Here is a 24,889-nt window from a genome sequence, read left to right as displayed (position 1 = left end):
TGGGGGGGATGGGAGGGACGGGGGAAAAAAGAGGACTTGATGCAAAGGGCTTAAGTGGAGAGCAAAAGCTTTGAAAATGATTAGGGAAAAGAGTGCACAAATGTGCTTTATACAATTGATGTATGTATATGTATGGATTGTGATAAGAGTTGTATGAGTCCCTAATAAAATTTTTTTTTTAAAGGAAAAGAATTGGACTGCTAGCCAAAATGCCAGAAGTTTGAGTTCACAAGTTGTTCTGAGGGAGAAAGATGAAACTTTCTACTCTCACAAAGATCTACAGCTTCAGAAACCCACAGGCACAGTTTTATTCTGCCTTAAAGTTTCACTGTGAGAATAAATTGACTCAATGCCGTGATTTTGGATTGGAGAAACTTATGCCACAAAGGGGAAAAAATCATGTACATGTATATTTGAGTCAAATAATATAATTTGTTCATTTAGGAAATTATTAATAAAGAAAGCTGTGAATATTAAAACATTTGTTTAAATATTTGTTTGATTTGATCAAAGTTTTTGTTTATTTGCAACTGAAAAAAGCATTAATGTCAAATAGCCTATGGAATAAAAAAATTGCACAGGCCTGTCCCGACTAGATCACTGAGGACAAAGTGGGTGCATAAACAAAAGTTGCAAAAAAAAAAAAAAAAAAGCTGATGGTGCCCGGCTATCAAATGATATAGCATCAGGGGTCTTAAAGGCTTGAAGACAATCAGGCAACCATCTAGCTAGAAACAACAAAGCCCACAAGGAAGAAGTACACCAGCCTACCCTGACGTGAACGCTGAAGACAAAGTGGGTGCATGGGCAAGTGCGATGAAGAAAGCTGATGGTGCCCAGTTGTCAAAATACATAGAATCTGGGGTCCCATAGGCTGGAAGATAAACAAGGGGCCATCTAACTGAAAAACAAAAAAAGACCACGTCGAAAATGCATACCAGCCTGTGAGATGACAAGGCATCAAAGTGATCAGGTATCAGGCATCAAAAAAAAAAAATCATAGCATTGTGAATGAGGGGGAGTGCAGAGTGGGGACCCAGGGCCCATCTGGGGGAAACTGGACATCCCCTTGCAGAAGGGCTGTGGGGAAGTGACAAACCAGTCAGGGTGTAGTGTAGCAACAATGAAACATACAATTTTCCTCTAGTTCTTGAATGCTTCCTCCCCCCCAGTATCATGATGCCAATTCTACCTTGCATAACCAGCTGGATCAGGAGATGTACACTGGCACGGATAGGAACTGGAAATACGGGGAATCCAGGACATATGAGCCCCTCAGGAAGAGTGGTGAGAGTGGCAATATCGGGAAGGTAGAGGGAGGGTGAGGGAGAAAGGGGAAACAGATGACAAGGTCTACATGTAACCTCCTCCCTGGAGGATGGACAGCGGAGAACTGGATGAGGAAGATGTCGGATGGTGTAAGATATGATAAAAATAATTATTATTTATAAATTATCGAGGGTTCAGGGGGAGGGGGAGCAGGGAGGGAGGGGAAAATGAGGAGCTGCTACTAAGGGCTTAAGTAGAAAGCAAGTGTTTTGAGAATGATGATGGCAACATATGTATAAATGTGCTGGACACAAATGATGTATATATGGATTGTAAAAAGAGTTGTATGATCCCCTAATAAAATGATTTAAAAAATTAACTTTTAAGATAACAAAATTTTCTTGGTTATTCAGTTGAAGATCAAGAACAGGGCACATTCTTCCCCCTTGAGAAGCCCTTCATATTAACCGGAGAACTTAAATAGCTACCATGGTAAAAATAGAAAGGGAAAAAAAACTAGCTAGAGTCAGAATTTACCTCCACCCTTTAAGTTCTACTGACCTCCTGATGAGAGTATCACAGAACTCCATTGCAAGACATTGAACTATTTTGAAAGAGGTGGACACAAGAAACTCATTTTAGAAAAGAAATGAAAGTATATTTAGGCCCAGCCTAAATGTTGAGCCACTACCAAGAACTAACAGATGGTGTGAAGAGCCACCACAGAAAATCTGGGGAACCCCGATAAAACTTGACAGGACACCACGGAATTTCCAGAATGATGTCAAATGACCAGATGAACTGCTTAGAGACACTGACTTTTAGAGAGTGAGGAACCAAGGAGTCATCAATTCCTGCTCTAGAGCTCCAACTCTATCTGGGGAGAGTACACCGATGAATGCAATGCTTACTGGGATTATGATGCTGAAATAATAATATGTGTAGTGCGTTGCCCTTATACTTTGACATTTGCCTTAATGGTCTTATTCTTGATAATTTGAGTTAATTTTAGAATTATTAAATTGTTTGGTGTGTGTGCAGTGAATAAACCAAGCATTCGAAAATATCAAAGAGCATTAAGTAATTATTCATCGTGCCGCTTGTGACACCTCCACTCTATGAAGGGTATCCCTTGACTCACTAGTCCCTAGGAGTGTTCAATAAAATCACTCAGAGGTCAGAAACCTGCAGAAAATTGTTAATAGAGGCCATAGATTTGAGCATCTGTAAAGGAAAGATGCTGTTGATCAAGCTGGAAGCAACAGTGCATGTAAAGAAAGGAGAGTTAACCATAACAATAGTCAATGGCAGAAGCCTAGAACTTCCCTTATGATAGGGACAGATTCTTTGAATTCTAGAGCCCTCCTCTAAAAAGACATCTCGAAAAAGTGATTCCAAAGTGTGGGACACCTCCACCCTAAAAAGGACCAGTAACATTGCACTATCCTCATAAGACTTAAACCAGACACTCCTGATACAATCACAAAAGTTTGCCATATTTTAACACCAGATACCCTTCTTCGAGCAGCAAAATTGGAATGTAATTGCATAGACAATTGGGGAGGGTTGCTCCAACAGCCCTTACTTAAGAGACCCATTAGATAATCCTCATAGTGGCTCACTTATTCTGACACCAATGGATCTTTCCACAACACTCTACTTCTTTGGTGGGTTCAATAATTCATTGCAATGGTCACAAAAAGTGTTTGTTCCTAAGGTCTTGGGATTCGCTGACCTAATGATTAGGGGGTGGGGGTCGGGGCACCGGGTGGAACCCACTAAGAGTGGTTCTCAACCTTCCTAATGCTGAGATCCTTTAATACAGTTCCTCATGTTGTGGTGACACCCAACCATAAAATTATTTTCGTTGCTATTTCATAACTGTAATTTGCCACTGTTATGAAACATTATGTAAATATCTGATATATGAAGGATATACTTTCATTGTTACAAATTGAACATAATTAAAACAGTGATCCGTTACAAAAACAATATGTAACTATAGATTGTGAAATATTTATTTCTAATGACAAATAAATGAAGTTTTGTCTTGCAGCATGGTGTAGCATGGGTAAAAACAGTCTTGTGCCAGCCGGATGCTCCTATGTGGTTGTATCTGCATGTGGGCGGAACCGCCCGGAGATGATAGACCGAGGAATGGTGTCTCGGTTCCTAAGACGGTCGGAAATAGGTGTTTTCCGATGTTCTTAGGCCATCCCTGTGAAAAGAACGTTGGGGTCGCGAACCCCAGGTTGAGAACCATTGCACTAGGAAGCCGTCTCTAACAACCACCCTCAACTAATCACGGGTTTTACTCCTTTTTTTTTTTTTAACTTCCTCCCTAAGTCTCTCGTCAGGACTCTTTCTTTTGCCGCTTGGTTTCCCGCCGAGCTGTAAAGGCCTTGGGCAGAGCCGTTTCCGTTTCCGCCGTGTTCCAGGCGCGCCGAGGGAATCGTGGCGGTCGTGCAATCTGGTAGCGGCGGAGGCCTGGGACACGCTGTTCCTGTGAGTCCTGGGGTGGCGGTTCTGGGAGGATTCATGTCACACACTTGGCTGAAGTTCTCGCGTACAGTCTTTCTCTCTAGAAGCTTATGGATCTGAACTGAGCACACAACCTTGTTCATGCCTGAGAAGCCTGAGGTTTGGGGGGGAGGGGAGTGAATTTATGCTGAGTCCGATCGGGGACAGTGGATCACGGGGAATAGTAAGTTTTTGGCAGGACGCTATACCTAACCAGATATGTGGTCGCCGAATTGTGATTTTGCCATTAGAGGCACAAAAAAACGTTCGGGACCAAAATAAAAATTTTAACCTCATGCCTTGTTCAGACCCTGTGGGACAGAGCGAAACTGTTCCATACTGTTTACGAGGTTGTAGAAAACCCCCGTTCTTTCACAGAGGGACTAGTGGGCTCGAACTACTGATCTTTCAGTTAGCTCCACGTGCCTTCAAAATTATGTAGGGAAGAAAAATAATCTCTTAAAGTCACTACTGACCGGTTTTAAGCATAACTAGTACCTTCTACCTTTGAGGTAACTGCACCTTGATACTATGCTAAGATAAAACTAGATGCCCTGGAGTGGTGACCCACGGCGACCGCTTGTATTTCAGACTAGAACGCTGTTCCATGGGCTTTCGATGACTCTTTCAGAAATAGGTCGTCAGATCTTTTTTTTCCTAAGGAGCCTCTAGGTAGATTGGAACCGCCAAACTTCCCAGGTAGTAGCAAGACACATTAATCTTTTCACTACCCAGGAATATAAGGACTCTTTCTGTGTGCCTATGAGGTCTTTGACCTCTTAAGTGTACTGATTGGATTCTGTAACCAGCCCTCGACTTGGTGTAGAATAGATTAGTTTGAGTTTCCTGTACCAATTTATCTGTAGCTATCTCTTGGTACAATGCCTAGTTGTTTTTCACTTAGGGTAACTGTTCCAAAGTGTTTTTTGACTGTTTTCTTACAGATTGCCAGGACTTCTGCAGTGCCCCTGGGTGAACCCATACTGCTAACCTTTAGGTTAGTAGTCAAGCACAAATTGTATCCAAGCATCTGTCATATTAGAGGGTCAATACGTGTTTGGGTTTGTTTTTTTTAAACGTTTTATTAGGGGCTCATACAACTCTTATCACAGTCCATACATATACATACATCAATTGTATAAAGCGCATCTGTACATTCTTTGCCCTAATCATTTTCTTTTCTTTCTTTTCCCTTTTCTTTTTTTACATTTTATTAGGGACTCATACAACTCTTATCACAATCCATACATATACATACATCAATTGTATAAAGCACATCCATACATTCCCCGCCCCAATCATTCTCCTCGAAGCATTTGCTCTCCACTTAAGCCCTTTGCATCAGGTCCTCTTTCCCCCCCCCCTCCCTCCCCGCTCCCCCCTCCCTCATGTGCCCTTTGTAATTTATACATCGTTATTTTGTCATATCTTGCTCTATCCGGAGTCTCCCTTCCCCCCTTCTCTGTCGTCCCTCTCCCAGGGAGGAGGTCACATGTGGATGCCTGTAATCAGTTCCCTCTTTCCAACGTACTCACCCTACGCTCTCCCAGCATCACCCCTCACACCCTTGGTCCTGAAGGTATCATCCACCCTGGATTCCCTGTGCCTCCAGCCCTCATATGTACCAGTGTACAACCTCTGCCCTATCCCTCCCTGCAAGGTAGAATTCGGATCATGGTAGTTGGGGGGAGGAAGCATCCAGGATCTGGGGGAAAGCTGTGCTCTTCGTCGGTACTACCTTGCACCCTGACTGACCCATCTCCTCTCCTAAGCCCCTCTATGAGGGGATCTCCAGTGGCCGACACTTGGGCCTTGGGTCTCCACTCTGCACTTCCCCCTTCATTCAATGTGGTATATATATAAACATATATATATATACACATACACACATATTCTTTTTTTTTTGCATGATGCCTTATACCTGGTCCCTTTGGCACCTCGTGATTGCACTGGCTGGTGTGCTTTTTCCATGTGGGCTCTTTTGCTTCTGAGCTAGATGGCCGCTTGTTTATCTTCAAGCCTTTAAGACCCCAGACACTATCTCTTTTGATAGCCGGGCACCATCCGCTTTCTTTGCCACATTTGCTTATGCACCCATTTGTCTTCAGCGATCCTATCATGGAGGTGTGCATCCAATGATATGATGATTATTTGTTCTTTGATGCCTGATAACTGATCCCTTTGGGATCACTCGATCACCCAGGCTGGTGTGTTCTTCCATGTGGGCTTTGTTGCTTCTGAGCTAGATGGCCGCTTGTTTATCTTCAAGCCTTTAAGACCCTAGTCACTATCTCTTTTGATAGCCGGGCACCATCAGCTTTCTTCACCACATTTACTTGTTCACCCACTTTGGCTTCAGCAGTTGTGTCGGGAGAGTGAGCATCATAGAGTACCAATTTAATAAAAGAAAGTATTCATGCATTGAGGGAGTGCTTGAGTAGAGGCCCAAGGTCCTTCCACCACCTTAATATTAAACCTATAAATGTAGACAATTAGATCTATTTCCCCATCCTCATATATATGTTTGCATGTACACGTCTTTGTCTAGACCTCCATAAATGTCCCTTGACTCCCAGCTCCTTCCTCCCTCTCCCTTGACTTTCCTCCTGCCCCACCACCATGCTCCGTCCCCACCTGGGCTACAGCTATACCTCTTCTCTACGCAACCTTACCCTTGATCGTTCCCCATCAGGCCTGTCACTCCCCCCCACTACCATTTTGGGTCCCATGTTGTTCCCTTGTCCCTGTGTTTATTAACACCACTTCCTTACCCTCCTCCCCCTCCCCCACCCGGATCTGTCTGTTCCCCCGGAACTGTTTGTCCTATTGTTTTTCCTCCAGATAGTTCATCCAGCTTGTCCTATTCAGACGGACCTGTGGAGACACTAACATGCACGAAAACAGGACAGAGGAAAACAAAGCAACAGTATACAACCAGACAATAAAACAACAAAAACAAACCACTGACAAAGAACAAAATAAAACACTTCACAAAAGAAAGGCTTGTAGTTCGTTCAAGGATCGTTTGCTGGCCCTTAGGAGCGTTTTCCAGTCCAGTCTGTTGGAGCACAATGCCCTGGCCCCAAAGTACCCTTTCAGCATTCCCTGGGGACCTTGCCACTCCATTCCCTTGCTGTTCCACTGCACTCCCCCAGTGCTTTGCCTCGGTGTGGTGGGATCAGGTCAGGTGCAATTCCCACACTGTGTCTCCGGTGCTGTCCCCTGTATCGCCCTTAGTCACTGAGGGGCATCATGTCTCATAGTAGGGCCAGCCTTGTTCTCTCTGTGTTCTCTCTCTCTGCTCTACTCAGGAACATCATCCTCGCGGCCTCATGGGCCCGGCTGTGTTCCACTGTCCCCTCCTGCCTCTTCATCTGCTCCCATGTGCTCTGATCAGATATGTCCATTTCCCGGAGCTGCAGAATCAATGTCATCCTTTGAAACAAATTCTTTTCGGGGGAGGGGCAGGAATCCACTTAATTTTTGGAGCTGGGCCCTTCTCCACGCCGGGATATTGCATTCACATCTTGCGGCACTGGGTTGAAGTCTGATCCCACTTTCCCTGTGGAGATATAAACAATACCCTCCCCTTGGGTGGATTAGTGCCCCATGCCCCCACTTCCCTTTTCTTCCTTATATTCATCCTTTTATTTTCCTTTCCCCACCTCCTCCACCATTGTCTACCATGTGCATCCCTGGTTTTGATCTGGTCTCTGCCATACTACAGTCTTCACCCCAGAAATGTTTGTATACAGTAGCTTTTTCCCCTATGCCACTTTTGCATTTAAAAAAAAGTTAAAAAAAATTTTTTAATTAAACCAGTTTTTTTTAATACTTACCTCAGTGGGCTCATGTTGTACTTGTCCTTTTGTGCCTGACTCACCTCGCTTAGCATGATTTCCTCCAGTTCTTCCCATGCCGCTATGTGCCTCATACGTTCATCACTGCTTTTTAGTGATGCGTAGTACTCCATTGTATGTATATACCACAGTTTTTTAATCCAATCGTCAGTTGATGGAAATTTTGGTTGCTTCCAACTCCTTGCAATTGTGAACTGTGCCGCAATGAACATTGGAGCACAGATGTCTGGTCTTGGTTTGTTCCTTGCCTCTTCTGGGTATATGCCCAGTAGGGGAATTGCTGGGTCATATGGTAACTCTATTTCCATCTGTTTTAGGTATCGCCAGATTGATTTCCATAGTGGCTGTACATACTTACAGGCCCACCAGCAGTGGATGAGAGTTCCTATCTCCCCACAGCCCCTCCAACACTTGTTGCTTTCTGATTTTTTGAATTGGGCTACCTTTGAGGGTGTCAGGTGGTACCTCATTGTTGTTTTAATTTGCATTTCTCTTATGGCTAAAGATCGGGAACTTTTTCTCATATGTTTGTTGGCCATTCGGATTTCTGTCCCTGTAAAATTTCTGTTCAAGTCTTTTGCCCACCTTTCAAGTGGGCTATTGGTTTTTTTTTCTTTGCGGAAGCTAGCAGAGTATTGTAGATTTTAGTAATAAGACCTTTGTCTGATGTGTCATTGCTAAAGATGTTTTCCCAGTCTGTGGAATCTCTTATTACTCTATTGGTGAATTCTTTAGATGTACACATGTGTTTTATCTTCAGTATATCCCATTTGTCCATTTGTGCCTCCTCTGTGTTTGTGTCCTTCCCTATTTCTGATAGCCTTTGTATTCCCTGCGCCAAAGTTCTCAAGTTGGTCCCAATTCCCTCATTGATGGCCCTAATAGTTTGGCGTTTAACTTCAAGGTCTTTTTTTAGTTTTTTAATTGAATTATAACAATAATTTAAGATAGGAAACTGCTTAATCTAGTTATATATAGTGGTTGTTAGCTACAGTTGAGGAACTTTGGTGGCACAGTGGTTATGTACTGGGCTGCTAATTGCAAAGTCTGCTAGCAGTTCAAAACCCTCTCTCTGCAGGAGAAATGTGGGCCTTTCTACTCTTATAAGGAATTACAGTCTCAGAAATAAACAGGACGCTCCACCCTGTCCTTTAAGGTGGCTTTGAGTTGGAGTCAATTCAATAGCAGTGAGTTTGGTTTTGATTTTGAGCTTTAAATGGGTGTTTAAATTTAGAATGAAAAAATTAAATAATTGTTTATTTCATTAAGTACATCATAATTGTTCAAGCATTTTAATTGAACCATATAGGCATAATATTCCAATTATTTCAGAAATGGATAGTGTTGATCTAGACCCATAAGATGAATAAAAAATGATGTAAACAGAGGTAACTATAGCATAACAGAAAGGAAAGAAATTGTGGATTTAGCAGTTTATACCTCTAAGGAGTGAAAAATGCATACTCTTTTTATTAAGAAAGAAGATTGTTTTTCCTTTGTGTTGACTAGATTGTTAAATCCTGCTTTTTTTTTTCTCTCACTCATTTGAAGTAGGTTCATTTTTTGTGAGTTATAAAAAACTATTATGGAAGCTAAGGATCAGAAGAAGCATAGAAAGAAAAACAGTGGACCCAAAGCTGAGAAGAAGAAAAAAAGACATTTTCAGGATCTTCAACTTGGAGATGAAGAAGATGCCCAAAAGAGAAACCCCAAAGCTTTTGCCGTTCAGTCTGCTTTGCGGATGGCTCGATCCTTTCACAGGTACATTAATCTTTAGTCAGGTGGTTCTCATTCATTCATTTTAAACAGTAGAAGCCTCTTACGGATGACCTGTGTATTCATGAGTTCGTTTGAGAGTGGAATTAGAAGTTGCCTGGTCCAGTTCCAGAGGATGTAGAGATGGGTGTTGTATCCCATTTACAAATGGTTCAGAGCCTATTCTACAGAAGTGACCTGGCCTCCAGCTTTATTGTGGATTATTTTGTTTGTTTGTTTTGCTCAAGAGAAAAGCTTTAACATTTTTTCTTTTAGAATTTCCTCTTAAAATTTACAACTTCTCTAGTAATATATGTGCTTGTTTTTTTCTAGATAGATTTCATACAATTATGTATTATTAAGCAAGTTTACTTAATAAGTCCTTAGTATATGGCAAGCAGTGTTCTTTAAACATTATTGAATTAAATCCTCCAAACAACCTTGAGAGTGTAGGAATTATTGTCCTCTTTTTATACAGAGGCTCAGAAAGTAACATCTTCACTCATGTATGAAAAAGAAAAAAGTTGCTGTCACATAAGATTTTTGTTATGCGTGTTGGAGTCGAACTGTCCTACATAGGGCTTATGCTTTTGGAAGATGACAAGCCTTTTTAGGAACCTTTGACTGGACTCAAATCTCTAACCTTCCATTCAGCAGCTGAGAGAGTTGGAGACCCCAATCAGTAATTAGAAGAACCACATTTATCTTCATAGCCTCTCCTCTTAAGTTATGCAATCTCGGTGTCGGCCTTTTGTTTTCTTTTTAAACATATTGCTATCGATGTAAAAGTTAATTAAGGTGTTCATGTTTTTCAACCTTCTTTACTGGTTGAAGTCATCTTGTTAGATCACTACTGCTTGGATTGGCACCAGAAGTTAAGAAATAGCAAGTTACTTATCACCATGTATTGTGTGCTTTGCTCTATTTAAAATAGTTGATGTCCTTTATATTTTGAAGGCAAATTTATCTGTTCTCTCCCATCCCACCCCCAAACAGAACTCAGGATTTGAAGACAAGAAAACATCACATTCCGGTGGTTGATAGAACTCCGCTAGAGCCCCCACCAATAGTAGTGGTGGTGATGGGGCCTCCAAAAGTTGGGAAGAGCACGTTGATACAGTGCCTCATTCGGAACTTCACCAGGCAGAAGCTGACTGAGATCAGAGGTCCAGTCACATTTGTGTCAGGTAGGAGTGGGAAACCACAGAGCTATCATAGCAGGTGATTTTTCCTGGGGACCATGTAGGTCTGTTGTTTTTCTTGACTAGAAAATATTAAGGTAGTAATGTTGTGTTATATCACCTGGCCTGGTGACAGAGTGGTTATGCATTGTGCTATGATCCACAAGGTCAGCAGTTTGAAACCACCAGCTGCTCTGCAGTAGAAAGATGGGCTTTCTACTTCCAGTAAGAGTTACAGCCTCGGGAGCCCTCGGGCAGTTCTACCCTGCCCTATAGAGTTGTTATGAGTTGGTATAGACTATCGACTCAGTAGCAGTGAGAGTTTGAGTAAACTTTTACAGAACTGTTTGTAGAAAAATAGGGTACTGGCAGTAATCATGTAGTCAATCTTAGTTACCATTGAGTGCCACTGGCTATGGTTCATGGTGACTCCTTTCACGATGGAATGAAATGTTGCCTGACCCTGTGCGATCCCCATGATCAGTTTAGTTGTGATGCATTGGTTTTACATTGGCTGATTTTCAGAAGTAGATTTAGAAAAGAATGTGGAACAAGGGAGAGGTGTCATTGCTGATATCACACCAATCTTATTCAAAGCAGAGAATATGAGAAACATGTTTGCCACTGTTTCATTGACTATTTATGCTAAACATTATGGATAATATGAAGAATGGGAGTCCCAGGACACTAAATATGCTCATGCAGAACCTGTACATGGATTAGGATGCAGTCATTTGAACAGAACAAGATGTTAACTGTGTGGTCCAAAATTGGAAAAGGTGTGGTAGATGTATATCCTTTTTATTTATTCAGTCTGTACTGAACAAATAATCTGAAAGGCTGTACTATGAGGAAAAACGTGGTAGTCGGAAATGGAGGAAATTGTGATAAGCAGATAGCACAATCTTGCATGATGAAAATGAAGAAGAGTTGATGCAATAACTGATGAAGGGCAAACCCTTCAATAAGGATTACATCTGAGCATAATGAAACCCCAAATCCTCACAACTGGTTCAGTAAATGGTGCCGTGATAAATGGTGAGGAAATTTAAATGGTCATAGCTTTTCTTCTACTTGGATCAATAATTAACATCCTTGGAAGCAGCATTGAAGAAATCAAGCACATGTTACATTGCGCAAATGTGCTATAAAGATTTCATATATACTCGAGTATAAGCTGACCCAAATATCAACTGAGACACCTAATTTTGCCACAAAAACAGCATAAAAAAATGTGCTGCAGTCGCTGGGCTCTGGCGCAATGGATAATGCACTGGACTCTGAGCTCTTCCGAAGAAGTGATTCAAAAATGTGCTGAAAAACTTGACTTCTACAGTAGCATATACAGGATCTTTAAAGTTTTAAAAAGCAAAAATGTTCTTGGTTGCCTCAAGTGTACTTGGCCCAAGCTGTGGTCTTTTCATTTGCCTCATATGTATGTGGAAGCTGGGCAGTGAAAAGGGAAGATCAAAGTGGAATTCATGTACTTGAATTGTGTTGGTAAAAAATATTAAATATGCCTTGTATTGCCAGCCAAATGAACAGGTCAGCCTTGGAAGAAGTACAACCCAAGTCAATGAAAGAGTGGTCTTGAGGATGGTAGAAGATCTGGCAATGTTCTATAATCCATACCACCTCTATGGTTGGAGCTGGTTTGATGGCATCTAACAACAACAAAGAACCTGCTATGTGTTAAGCATATATGTTTGCTTAATGAAGGCACATTCTTCGGGAAGTGAGAAGGAATTGTTGAGGTCTTTAAGGCAGTCTTCATCTTCTTAGCCTTTTTTTTTTTTTTAATTTTTTACCTTAACTTAGAAACAATCCATTCTATTTCATTAGTTTGGGGGATTTTTACGATAGTGGCAACATAATACAGATATTATTACTATTGGACATATGCTTCACAGTCTGGAAGCTTGTTCTTTCCAGCCAGAATTTTATTCATTTGAACCTTGGTGGCATAGTGAGTGAGACTTTAGACTGCTAATCACGAGTCAACAGTTCAAATCTTACTAAGCTGATCTATAGGAGAAAGAAGACTTTCTGTCATAATTAAGTTTTACAGCCTCAGAAACTCAAAGGAAAATATCTTATCCTATAGGGTCCCTATTAATTGAAATAGACATTATGGCAGTGAGGTGTTTTTTGTTTATAGCAAGAAAGCCAAGACAGAATTTATTCCATTTTTGTAACTTTTTCTATAAAAACAAACATGGGGCTTGCCCCTATAAATGCATTGGGGATCCCTGAGTGATACAAACTTTTGACTACTATCTGGAAAGCGCAAAGCTGCTGAGAAAAACCTCAGAAGACATGCCTGCTGATCTGCTTCCAAAAGCAGAAAACCCTGTAGAACAATTATACTGGGCACACATGGGTTGCCATAAGTTGGAGTCAGCTTGATGGCAAAATTAACAAGAACAATACTATTTTAAAAAAATAATCACTAGTATCAATGGATAGATCTTTTAAAATTATTATATATATATATATATTTGTTTACAGGTAAAAAACGCAGACTTACCATTGTTGAATGTGGATGTGACATTAACATGATGATTGATCTGGCCAAAGTCGCAGATTTGGTAAGTCCATAGAGGCAGTTTTTGGTCTCTAATGGAGACTGCCGATGTAATACTTCATTTGTACCATATTGAAGGGCAAAAGAGTTTATGATTATTAAAGCAGTATTAACAGGAATACAGTGAATATATCTGAATTTGTGGTGATGATAAAAGAATATATTGTAAAACCTAAAGATGGAAACCAAATAATAGTTTAGTTTAACTAGTAAGTTAGGTTAGCCTTGAGCATTATTTTCTTTTAAGAACTCTGTGAGATCAAATTGACAATAACAACTCAAAAGATAAGATAGGAACCTTAGGGGACAGTAAGTTTATGTTGAGAGAAAAACAAGTAAGAGATGAAGGAGTGGTTATACAGCTCCAAGAATGTAATTGTTACTAAATTGTACATATAGAAACTGTTCACTTCATGTGGTTTGCTCAACAGTTACATCATAATATAAGAGAAAACTTTTTTTTTGGGGGGACGGAAAACGGTTTATTTGCTTCTTAGTAATGGCGCCATGTGGGGAAGTACAAAAGGTTGTGGGGAGCGTGCACGAGTGGAAATCCGTTTGGGAGGACTGGAGCGTTCCAGAAACCAACCCTAGTCCCTCTCCACTTGGAGTGTGTGGGGGGGTGGGGTGGAGAGTGTGGGGGGCAGGGGAGAGGCCGGTGTGTTTGATAAAGCTAACGAGTGAGAAGAAGGCACTGGTAGGTGACATCTCTGAAGGGCTAACGAGTGAGACGAAGGCACTGGTGGGTGACATCTCTGAAGGGGCAGGCCAGGGGGCGCGGGCATCCAGACCTGGCCTCTAGCCCTTCCCCTTCTTGGCTTTGGCTTTGGCCTTGGCTTTGGTCTTCGGGGTGCAAGGCTTCATCACGAGGATGGTGTCCTGGCACTGGGCATTATACCGCGCCTTCTTCAGGGTGCCCTGGCGGGCCTTGGTGCCTGTGCCCCCATCGCACACCCCCCAGTTCTCAAACTTGTACTTACAGTTGGCTCCAAACTCCTTCCAGTTGCAGGGTACTCTGCACCGGATACGCTGGGTCTGGGTCCCGCAGGTGCTCTCACGGAAACCCATGCAGTAGTCCTTGCTGCTGGCGGTGCAGGGCCCCCAGGCCCACTTGGCGCACGGGCTGCCCGGGCCGCCCTTCTTCACCTTGTCTTTCTTTTTGGCCGCCGCGGAAGTGAGCGCCAGGAGGGCGAGGAGGAGGAAGGCTCGGTGCTGCATCTCGCTCGCTGTCCGCGATGCTTAGCTCCCTCCCGACTCCGGCCCGTCCTGCTCCGGCCGCTGCGGCCCCTTTTGTCTCCAGAACCGGTCTCAACAGAAAACTTTTAATGAACAAAGCTAATTAAAGTTTATTAAAATATATCTGTGTGCAAATGTTAAATACCATTTCTTGAACCCTTACAAGACGCTGTACGCATAATTCTACAAATTTAACTTAGATAACTACCCAACAAGGATCCCCAAGTTAACCATTGGACTGTTAGCTGAAATAGTTTTCAATAGGTCAAAAGGGAGAGAGAACAAATGATAGTGTTATATTTTAACCTAACCCTATCTGCATGAATACTTCCCAATGCACACTGTCAGTAACAAGGATATTCACGTCCCTTGCCAGTTGTCAAAGGAGATTCATTGAAGGTTTAATCCACTTGGGGACCCTGCAAATGGTTTTTGGGCTGTCACTATCATCCATAGCCTACAAATTGTGGGCTCAGAATTTAAGCTACCGTATATACTCAAGTATAAGACAAACTGAATATCAGCTGAGACACCTAATTTTACCACAAAAACTGCGATAAAAAAATGCGAAAAACTTGGCTTATGTATGAGTATATAATGGTGATACTGGTTCCTACTCAGTTTTGGATTTAATTATTTATAATCCTTGGATCATACAGGCTAGTGTGCTTCTTCGGTGGACTTAGCTGCCAGTTCCATAGCTGCTTGACAAATCTGTTAAGACCACAGACGCTAGGTACCATGGAATTTTGCCATAGCACAGTTCCTTATTGATCTCTTCATGGGGGCAAGTATATTGAGTTTTTAGATCATTAATTGTACTTAGATTAGGATTACAATTAAGTACGAGCCCAAAATCCATTCATGTACCTATGGTCTACATATGTCCCTGGTCCACTTTAGAGAACTTAGTATCATCCATTCAGGAACATTACAATTTATCACCATGGAGCATATAATTCTACTGACAGTATCATTAATTTAGCCAATGATGCAGAATGTAAAATATTGTTGAAAAAAAGGAAAGAATATGTGTATAGGGCAGCTTTTTCAGAAGAAGTCAACAGCTTTTTCTATAGTCAGCTAGTAAAGAAAGGATTTCCAGACTCTATGCTTTCTAGTACAACTAATTAACTTTGTATTTGTAGTGCAGAAACAGCCATAAATAATATGTAAATAATATGATTGTGTTACAATGAAACTGTTTATGAAACTACATGGTCTATTTTGATAGCTTCCTTGAGAAGTTGTTTTGTTTTTAGGTTCTGATGCTTATAGATGCCAGCTTTGGTTTTGAAATGGAGACATTTGAATTTCTAAATATCTGCCAAGTACATGGCTTTCCCAAAATTATGGGAGTTCTTACCCACTTAGATGCCTTCAAATATAATAAGCAACTGAAGAAGACAAAGAAGCGATTAAAACACAGATTCTGGACAGAAGTTTACCCGGTAGGAAGAGAAATCCTTTTTAAACACTAATACAGTAAGCTTTTTCAAATAGATTTAATTTGAAGGGTAGACTAACAAATATCTGTACAGGATTCACTCCTAAGTTTCCTTTATATCTCTGTCTAGGCCCTGGAATATAAGGGTGCTTCAGAATGTTAATGGGAAAGTACAATTAAACAATAATGTGGGATTTTTTCATGAGTCTTTTAAGTATCCTTGAATTTTCCTTGAAACAGTCTATTCCATGTCTTTTGGTACGTCTAACATGTGTGTATGTTCCACCAGCAGCAGGCAGTGTCTTTCTCTTAGTGTAGTGGGACAGTTTCTCCTAGGTATAGAAAGTATAGAGACTATAATGTGGCTAGTTGATCACAGAATTCTTTTTGTGCACAGGAGTCTCACTGCCCTTCTCTGCATCACTCCAGACAGATGCCTTTGCCCAAACAACATAGGTGATTAATCATAAAACTTAACTTGAAATTCTGTCCCTAATTCATCCTAACAGAATGAGTTTTGAAAAAAGCCCTCTGGGTTCTGGAAGAATTGAGACAAGTGTTTTACTATAAATCTCCCCTATTCAGAATTGTTTCTGATTTGGAGTCTCTTTTGGTGAAATATTGACAATAATTGAAATTTAACTTTTTTTTTTTAATATTTAGGGTGCCAAACTATTTTATCTTTCTGGAATGGTACATGGAGAATATCAAAATCAAGAAATTCACAATTTGGGCCGTTTTATTACAGTTATGAAGTTTAGGCCTCTCACATGGCAAACTTCTCACCCTTATATCCTGGCAGACAGGTAAAAGTGAATTGTGAGCTATTTTTTCTTGGACTGTATAATGTAAAGCTAAAAACTATAGAAACAGTGGATGGTATAAAATATGAAAATAAAAAACTTATAAATTATCAAGGTTTCACAAGGGTGGGATGGTGGAGGAGAGAAGGGAAAACGGGAGCTGAAATCAATGGCTCAAGTAGAAAGAAAAAATTTTGGAAATAATGATGGCAACATTTCTACCAATGCACTTGAAGCATTGATGTATGGATTGTTTTAGGCTGTAAGAGCTCGCAATAAAATGATTTATTAAAATAAAACATGAGTCGTGCAAATAGGAAAAAAATTTAGAAAGAGTTATGGAGTTTATTTTTTGCTTATTTTATTAGTGGGGAGAGAAAATATCTAATTTTTTTTGAACCAACAGTCCATTTAAGAATGAGTATGAAATGTTTTTGTGAGAATTTTGAAATGTTTAAAAGGCTGTAGGATCTGGTGCCATCTTGCCTTTTCAACTTACATGTGTCTTGCATTTTCCTTCCTTCAGACTTTTACTCACTTTGTTTTCATCCTGAAAATTACCCCTTCTCTATTCAGAAATCCAAGTTATACTTTAAAATCTCAAATAGAAGATCAAACCTTCCTTCTTTCCATAATGGTTTTTCTGGGATATGTTCTATACCCTGGTTCCTGGTGGAAGTAATTTTCTGTTTCTAGGATCTTATGTAAGGGTTGCATGTCATATACATCATAAGAGGAAGCAGAGACATGTACCTGTTCGTTTTCCTTCAGTAAACTGAACTTGCTTCTATGTTTTCTCTAAATGCTTACAAATGAGTGAGCGTAATGAGACGTTGACATATTGGGAAGATACAATGAGTTTTTGACATTTATTATTGTTTAAAAATTTTCTTCCAGAATGGAAGATTTGACAAATCCAGAAGATACTCGAACAAATATCAAGTGTGACCGAAAGGTGTCTCTTTATGGTTATTTACGAGGAGCACACTTGAAAAATAAAAGCCAAATTCACATACCAGGTATCCTTTTGTAAAATTACTATGCTTTTACAACTTTGGGGGTAGCTTCATGAAAAATTGAGAAATGGCCAAAATGGAGCCTTCCTTTTGGAGGTATAAAATGTAAATCTCCCCTCCCCCAAAACAAAACAAAAAAATTGTAACCCATCTGTGTATCTGTCAGCAAAGATGCTGAGTTGACAAATCCCCTCTGATTTGATGATGGTGTAGTTCAGATGTCATGTTGGACTTTGAGACACTCACCAACAGTTTTACTTGTTAACTGTAGCCCATTTTGTGTGTTCTGTCTTTCAGGTTTAGGGGATTTTGCTGTGAGTAATATCAGTTTTCTTCAAGACCCCTGTGCCCTTCCTGAACAGCAAAAGAAGCGCTGTTTAACTGAGAAAGAGAAATTGATTTATGCACCTTTCTCAGGTGTTGGTGGTGTGTTGTATGACAAAGATGCGGTCTATGTTGATCTTGGTGGCAGCCATGTTTTTCAGGAACCGGTAAGATGGGGGAAAACTTTGATCTGAACTCTATCATTCTTTAATCCATTATTTATGATAGAAAGTAGTATTCTGCTTTTAAACTTATTGAAACTTTTCATCTTTATGTTTATTGTGTGAAGCATAATACTTGAATAAGGGGAATATTTAAAAAACAAAAAACATAACTAAGCAGAAAGTAAGTCACATCCTCTGCGCTTCTCTCCTGTTAAGCACAAACATGATGCTTCATCTCACACTGAGACTCTGAGCAGTTTCTATCAATGTTTTTAGCTCTCTTTGGTGTTTTTCTTTTTTGGTCTATCTTTCTTTCTTTGCTTCTATATACAGAGTCCCTGGGTGGCAATGTTAAGCATTGTACAATTTCATAGGCAATACAGTGTCCAATGATACTGATCTTGTGGGTTTTATATCAAACAGTAGAGGACTTAGGTGTGCCCTTGTTTCTTGGACTGGGGTCTTAGGGAACTTAAAGCCAAGAGAGGCTGCCTGGGTTACATGTATGTGTCCATAGGTTAGTCACCATTTTACCTCTGAGAATGAAGCTGAAAACGAAGTTTACCCATGAGGGGTAGAGAGTTGGGTCCAGCTAAGGAACCTTAGGCCTTTATTCTGGAACATTTCTAGAAGATAGTTCAAACCTAATAAAAAATACTTCAGAATAAAAGCCTGTTGATCTGCTTCAGAAAGGACATAGGCCTGAAGACACTTCGAAGTGCACTTTTACTCTGAAACACGTGGCATAGCCAAGAGTTGGAATCAACTTGATGGCAGCTATTCTTAAAATGTGTGATTAACCAAGGGCTTTGAGTGCACAGATATTAAGTATATGTTTTGTAAAAATCATATCGTACCCTGTATTGCCTGTAAATAAATTGTTGTACAGTGTTTAACAGTGTCGCCTATGGACTCTGTATATAGAAGTAGACAAAAATAGACAAGACAAAAGAGCTAAAAACATAGATTGGTTTTGGAGAGAAAACAAAATAATCATTTCTTGCATGTGCAGCTTCTAAATCGTCCAAGACTTAGAATCTTTTGCACTAAGAAAACAAAACACACAAAAACCCTAAACCTGTGCTGTTGAGTTGGTAAGGACAGGATCTAATGCATTAACAACTTCCCTACAAATGCAACTTAAAGATATACTTAAGTTCGCTGCCTGCATGCCAAGCTGCAGACTCGCCCCACAGAGCCCTGGCTGCTAAGCCCCCAGGCCTGTGCTTTTCTTCTCATTCAACTCTTTACTACCATACCACTGTATGAGGGCCTCGGGTGCAGTGGAGAGAAAATGGCAGTCGTGATGGATCTGGGAGAAGCTTTTTACCAAGTGTGAATTTGCTGAAGACTCTAGTCTAAAATGTATAATTCTAATAAAATAAAAAGCCGGTCTGCCTAAGCCTATGTCAGTACAGAAGAATGATATTCCTACTGGACGGAATTTATCCACATCCTGTCTTTCAGACATCTGTTGGTGAGTCTCAGGGACTGCCAGGTTATGGTTATCAGGTCAGTGTTACATTGCTCCCACTTCAGAAAGACACTCACTTGTGTTCTCTTCAAATGTTTTGAGGTTCCATCTGTCTTACTTGCTCCAAGCCATTTTTTGCCTCTTCTGACTTTTAGGATTAACTCTGCTATGGTCCTGGATTATGGATACAGGGATAGCCTGATGCTCCTATCTATGGAGGAATCCCAGTATTGAATTGGTTGGGAGCACTTACCCTAGGAGGAAAAGCTCTTCACAAGGAATTGGAAGTTTAACTGTTAGAACAATGTACTGTTTACACAAGTGTTGCTAAAGAACAGAGCCTTCCCTCAGGGATGGGCACTACTCCAGAAGGTGTCCTAGAGGACATTAAAGTTGATACTTGCTTTGTAATTGATCTGAAACATGGTCTAAATACCCAAGCAACAAAATTTACCAGTAACATTGATAGGAAAACTGAGTGCGCCCCACACCAACCCCGGATGTTGATTACACATTAGATGAGATTTTATATGTCCTTGGATCAGTCAGGGATTCGGTTGTGGAAATTCTTTTTGAACAAGATAATGAAGAAAAGTAATTTGCCACTTTAATACTGGACTCAACGTATGCAAATCTCTGAAGCAGCTAGCAGAGAACTTGGTCATCATTAGTGTCACATCTAGGTTACCAAGATTTCTCTGCAGATTGCTTGCAGAAATAAGATATTTGTGGAAAAACCAAAATATACAAAAGCACTTGGCAGCAAGATATTTCAGATTCTACAGCAAAGACTGTGTGGCCTGATTGAGAGGAGATATGTTTTGGAGGACTGCAAGAAATACTTGGAAGCCATATTCCATCACAAAAGAATATTATTATCAGACAGGTCATATACCAGGTTGGCTTTTCTCAATAACCACCTTTGGAAATGATGTTTGATGCTGGCAAAACCCATCCACCTCAGATGAACAGAGCATATGCCATTGAGAAAAACTTGACTAAAATTTAACTTTGCTTTATTTCAAATATTCAGTTTTTAAAATTTTATGAAGTATATAAAATGTTTTGTTATAAGCAGCTTTTGTAGAGATGCTTTTTCTGTTCTTCTGCATTAAAATTCTTTTGACATTGTTTCTCATGCAGTAGTACAATGAAAGCTGATGCTTATGAGATTTTACTATATATCAATAAATTATAGTAAAATAGTATAATTTGGCAAGCTTGTTACATAGTTCACTTTTTTTTAAACAATTTATTGGGGCTCATACAATTCTTATCACAGTTCATACATATACATACATCAATTGTATAAAGCACATCTGTACAGTCTTTGCCCTAATCATTTTTTTCTCCTCTTTTCTTTTTTTACATTTTATTAGGGACTCATACAACTCTTATCACCATCCATACATATACATACATCATAGTTCACTTTTCAAAAAGAGTAAAATTGTTCCTTTCTCTTGGGTATTATGGTATTTAGGAATTATTTAAAGAATAAATAATGTTACCATTACCAATTAAAAAAAGGAGGAGAGAGATTTACTTGGGAACAGATCTCACTGCTAGCCCAGGATGCTTTCTTCCGCACCCCCCCCCTCCCCAAGATACCTTATTAATACCAAAATTCAAACACATTGCTGTTGAGTAGATTCTGACTCATGGGAGCCCAGTGTATTTATTGAACTGCTCCATAGGGTTTTCATTGCTGTAGTATTACTGAGAGGAACCCTTGTGGCATAGTGGCTAAAGGGTTTGGCTGTGATCTAATAGATGACAGTTTTAAGCCCAACAGCTGCTCTGTGGAAGAAAGGTGTGGTATCCTGCGTCTGTGAAGTTGTACAGCCTTGGAATTATGGAACTTTCCACTGTCCTATAGGTCAACTCCATGGCAGTAGTTCTTTTTGAACACGTTAATTTTAACAGAAGGAGCTCTGCTTGCCTAATGGTTAAGCATTTTACTACTAACTAAAAGGTTGGTATTGGGACTTGACAGCTGCTCTATGGGACAAAAGACAGCAATCTGCTTCCATAAAGACTATTAAAAGTCTAAATGAAACTCATAACCATGGAATCTGTTTCATTGCAATCCTATGTGTATATAACAAGGAAACATTGCTTGTGACATTTCTCACAATTATTCCAATCATTGTGTCAGTTTATCTTCTATTTCAATTACCCTTTACTTTATCAAGCATGCTGTCTTCAAGAAACTGATCTGTATTGATAGCATGTCCAAAGTACATGAGACAAGTCTGCTGTTTTTGCTTCTAGGGAGCAAGTTCTTCTGACTGGTCCTGGCAGTCCCTGGTGTTGTCATTCTTTGCTATCACCATAATTCAAATGTGTGAATTCTTTTTTGGCCTTCCTTGTTCATTGTCCAGCTTTTGCATGTATATGAGGTGATTGAAGATACTGTGTGGATCAGGTGTACCCTGGTCTTCAAAATGACATATTTGCCTTTTCAGTTTGAAGGTTTTTGGTAGCGAGTTTACCCAATACAATAAGTCATTTGATTTGATTTTTTGACTTATATGAGCTTTGATTGTGAACCTAAGTAAAATGCAGTCCTTGAAAATGTTAATATTTTCTGTTTATCATGAAGTTGAGTAGTCCAGTTGTGAAGGGTTTTATTTCCTATAGGATGACAATTAGTTAAGAGTATAGCCTGGAAAATACTATGGGATAGTTTTACTTTGACCTATAGAATGCTTATGAGTTTGAGGCAACTTGATGGTACACATTAACAATCTCTATGGAATCAATTCACCAGGCCTTTCTTCAGTGGTGCTGATGAATAGGTATGAATGTGAACCGCCAAACTTTAGATTCATAGTTAAACAGAAACCTCTTGTGTCAGGAATCTTGTCTCTCTTGATCTATCAATTGATCTAGATATCTATGTATATGAGAGGGAATCTAGTGTCAGAATGGTTAAGTACTCTTACTAGCTAAGTAAGCTAATTAGATAATAATAAGATAGCTAAATAAGCTAGTTAGATAGCTCAGATAAGCTCAGCTGTTCCATGGGAGAAATAACTTTGTTTTTGTGAAATTATAACCTAGAAAAAACTAGGACAGGTCTACGCTGTTCCATGGAGCTCCTCTGAATTAGAATCAGCTTGACAGCCTATCTTATCTAGATAGATATGCAGAGACATTAATAAGCGCAAAAACCCTGCAAAGCCAGATGAAACAACAAAGGAAGTCAAGACCAACAAAACAATAACAACAACAAAAAGAAAGCCACTTACACAAAATGGAAAGGCCTGTAAATAGTTCAAGGTCTCTTTATTGGTCTTTAGGAGTGTTTTCCAATCTAGTCTGATGGGGTGCCACACTCTGTCTCCAAAGTCTACTTTTAGTATTCCCAGGGATTTCATCAGTTTGCTCCCTTTGCTGCTATGTTGTATGCCATGAATGTTTCACTCCAGCATGATGGGGTCAGATTATACACAATTCCTGCCCTGTGTCTCCAGTGTTGTCCCCCGCAGCATATGGTTATGTGTCTTGTGGTGGGGCCAGCCCATATAGTTGATTTTTAAAGAAGCACAGTACTTTATGATGATGGGTATTTTTTTTTTGAGTGACCTTGGGTTGATGTTGCTTTAAAATTTGAAATGTACATAGTGCAATAACCTCAGATTAAGCCCTCAAGTCTCAACCAGTCCAGTAATTTTTTTTAAAGAAATTGAGGTTCTGTTACACATTTTTCTGATATGAACATTCAGTAATGGTAAACTAGTACCATCTAGTTCTGTTGCCAGGCCAAAATGTATGTAAACTGCCAATTTTTTTTGAGTCTTTGATTTTTCTCCTTTCTCTTAGTTTGGATAGGTAAAGACCAATAGTTGTATCTTTGATGACTGCTCATAAGATTTTAAGAACCGTGGCACTACTCATCAAACTAGGATATTGAACTTAACATAATGAACTGTATTATGCCAATTGATCATAGTCCTGATCCTTCAAATCCAGAGTCTAAATCCAGGAGGAACTTGATTATGTCTAAGAAGTATCCATAACTAGGCCCTTTGTCTGCTTTATTATGTATGTGACTATATATATATATATATATATGAACATACAGTCATGTAAAACAACAAAGCAAATAAACCTACTATCATCAAGTCAGTCCAACTCATAGTGACCCTGAGTAGGATTCTTGAGGCTATGTACTTTTATAAGAAAAGATAGTCTCATCTTTACTCCTTTGAGCAGCTGATAGGTTTGAACCACTGAACTTGAGGTCAACTTACTTAGGAGTGCCATCAGGGTTCCTTATAGTCATATAAAAACCAAACTCACTGCCATTGAGTCATTTATGAAGCATAGTGACCTTATGCTTTTATGCAAACATATATGTCATATAGGCCCATATTTTGAACTAATGTGAAGTGTAGATCTTCATATTCTTAATGTAGAGATGCATTTTGTTGCAGAGACTGCCTTCTTTCTGAGTGGATTTGGCACTCACATGGGAAATCGGTTTACCATAAATGTTTGGGTATTCATTTCTATTCTATTTGTCAATGTGTCTGTCATTAAACCAGTTCCAGGCTATTTTGATCACTACAGCTGTGTAGTATGTTTTGAAGTCATTATGCTTTATCTGTTTTGGACTTCTTATCTTTCTATATAAAATGGAGAATTAATTTTCCTGTTTCTGTAAAGAATGCTGTTGTAGTTTTTATTGACATTATGTTGTATCTATAGGCCACTTTGATAGTATTGACATCTTGAATCTATTAAGTCTTCTAACTTATGAACATGGAATCTTTGTCCATTTAGGCCATCTTTACTGTCGTTTAGCCCTGATGTGATCATGGATAATTACAGAGTTGTCATTTCAAACCCACTAGCCTCCCAATGGGAGAAAGATGAGATTGTCTGCTACCACAGAGACTAAGTCTTTGAAACCACAGGGAGCAGTTCTACTCTGTTCTATAAGGTTGCAATGAGTTGCAATAAAATTGAAAGTAGTTGGGTGGTGTAGTCTCTCTTAGCAGTGTTTATAATTTTCATTGTATAAGTCTTTTATATCCTTGAGTGATTTATGCCTAGAAAGTTTATTCTCTTGTAGTTGTATGTGGAGTTTCTTTCTTACTCTCCTTTTCAGCTCTCTGATGCATAGAAACCTGATTTTTGTTTGTTGACATTGAATCCTGTAACTTTCTGCCAATCTAGAAGCTTTTTAGATTATTTGTTTTTATTTTATTTTAATGTGTAGGATCTTGTAATCTATAAATACAGTTT

At 39.7% G+C, this 24,889-nt stretch overlaps 1 protein-coding gene and 2 pseudogenes across 6 annotated transcripts in view; 2 read left to right on the top strand and 1 right to left on the bottom strand.

Annotated features, from left to right (window-relative positions):
* The first annotated feature begins 3,631 nt into the window (after nt 1-3,631).
* Nucleotides 3,632-24,889, top strand: part of BMS1 (BMS1 ribosome biogenesis factor) — a 108,346-nt gene continuing 87,088 nt past the window's right edge. For 3 of the 6 annotated variants that reach the window (XR_012783995.1, XM_075546785.1, XM_075546781.1), the window contains exons 1-9: nt 3,634-3,774; nt 4,734-4,786; nt 9,201-9,410; nt 10,401-10,591; nt 13,094-13,173; nt 15,668-15,856; nt 16,516-16,658; nt 17,553-17,674; nt 17,969-18,162. Coding sequence is in view for 5 of the 6 variants with exons in the window: in XM_075546785.1 (XP_075402900.1) it covers nt 9,235-9,410; nt 10,401-10,591; nt 13,094-13,173; nt 15,668-15,856; nt 16,516-16,658; nt 17,553-17,674; nt 17,969-18,162 (1,095 nt within the window). In the remaining variant the exon portion in view is untranslated. Of the gene's footprint in view, nt 3,775-4,733; nt 4,787-9,200; nt 9,411-10,400; nt 10,592-13,093; nt 13,174-15,667; nt 15,857-16,515; nt 16,659-17,552; nt 17,675-17,968; nt 18,163-24,889 lie in introns of all 6 variants that reach the window. The other 3 variants (XM_075546782.1, XM_075546784.1, XM_075546786.1) reach the window with 3 other exon arrangements.
* On the bottom strand, nt 13,893-14,472 carry LOC142447109 (midkine pseudogene; annotated as a pseudogene).
* On the top strand, nt 18,661-20,642 carry LOC142444359 (actin-related protein 10 pseudogene; annotated as a pseudogene).

This window comes from Tenrec ecaudatus, chromosome 4 (genome assembly GCF_050624435.1).
Source record: "Tenrec ecaudatus isolate mTenEca1 chromosome 4, mTenEca1.hap1, whole genome shotgun sequence".
Taxonomy (NCBI): Eukaryota; Metazoa; Chordata; class Mammalia; order Afrosoricida; family Tenrecidae; genus Tenrec; species Tenrec ecaudatus.
The sequence above is the reverse complement of the archived record's forward strand: the minus strand, read 5'-3'. Positions and strand labels throughout refer to the sequence as shown.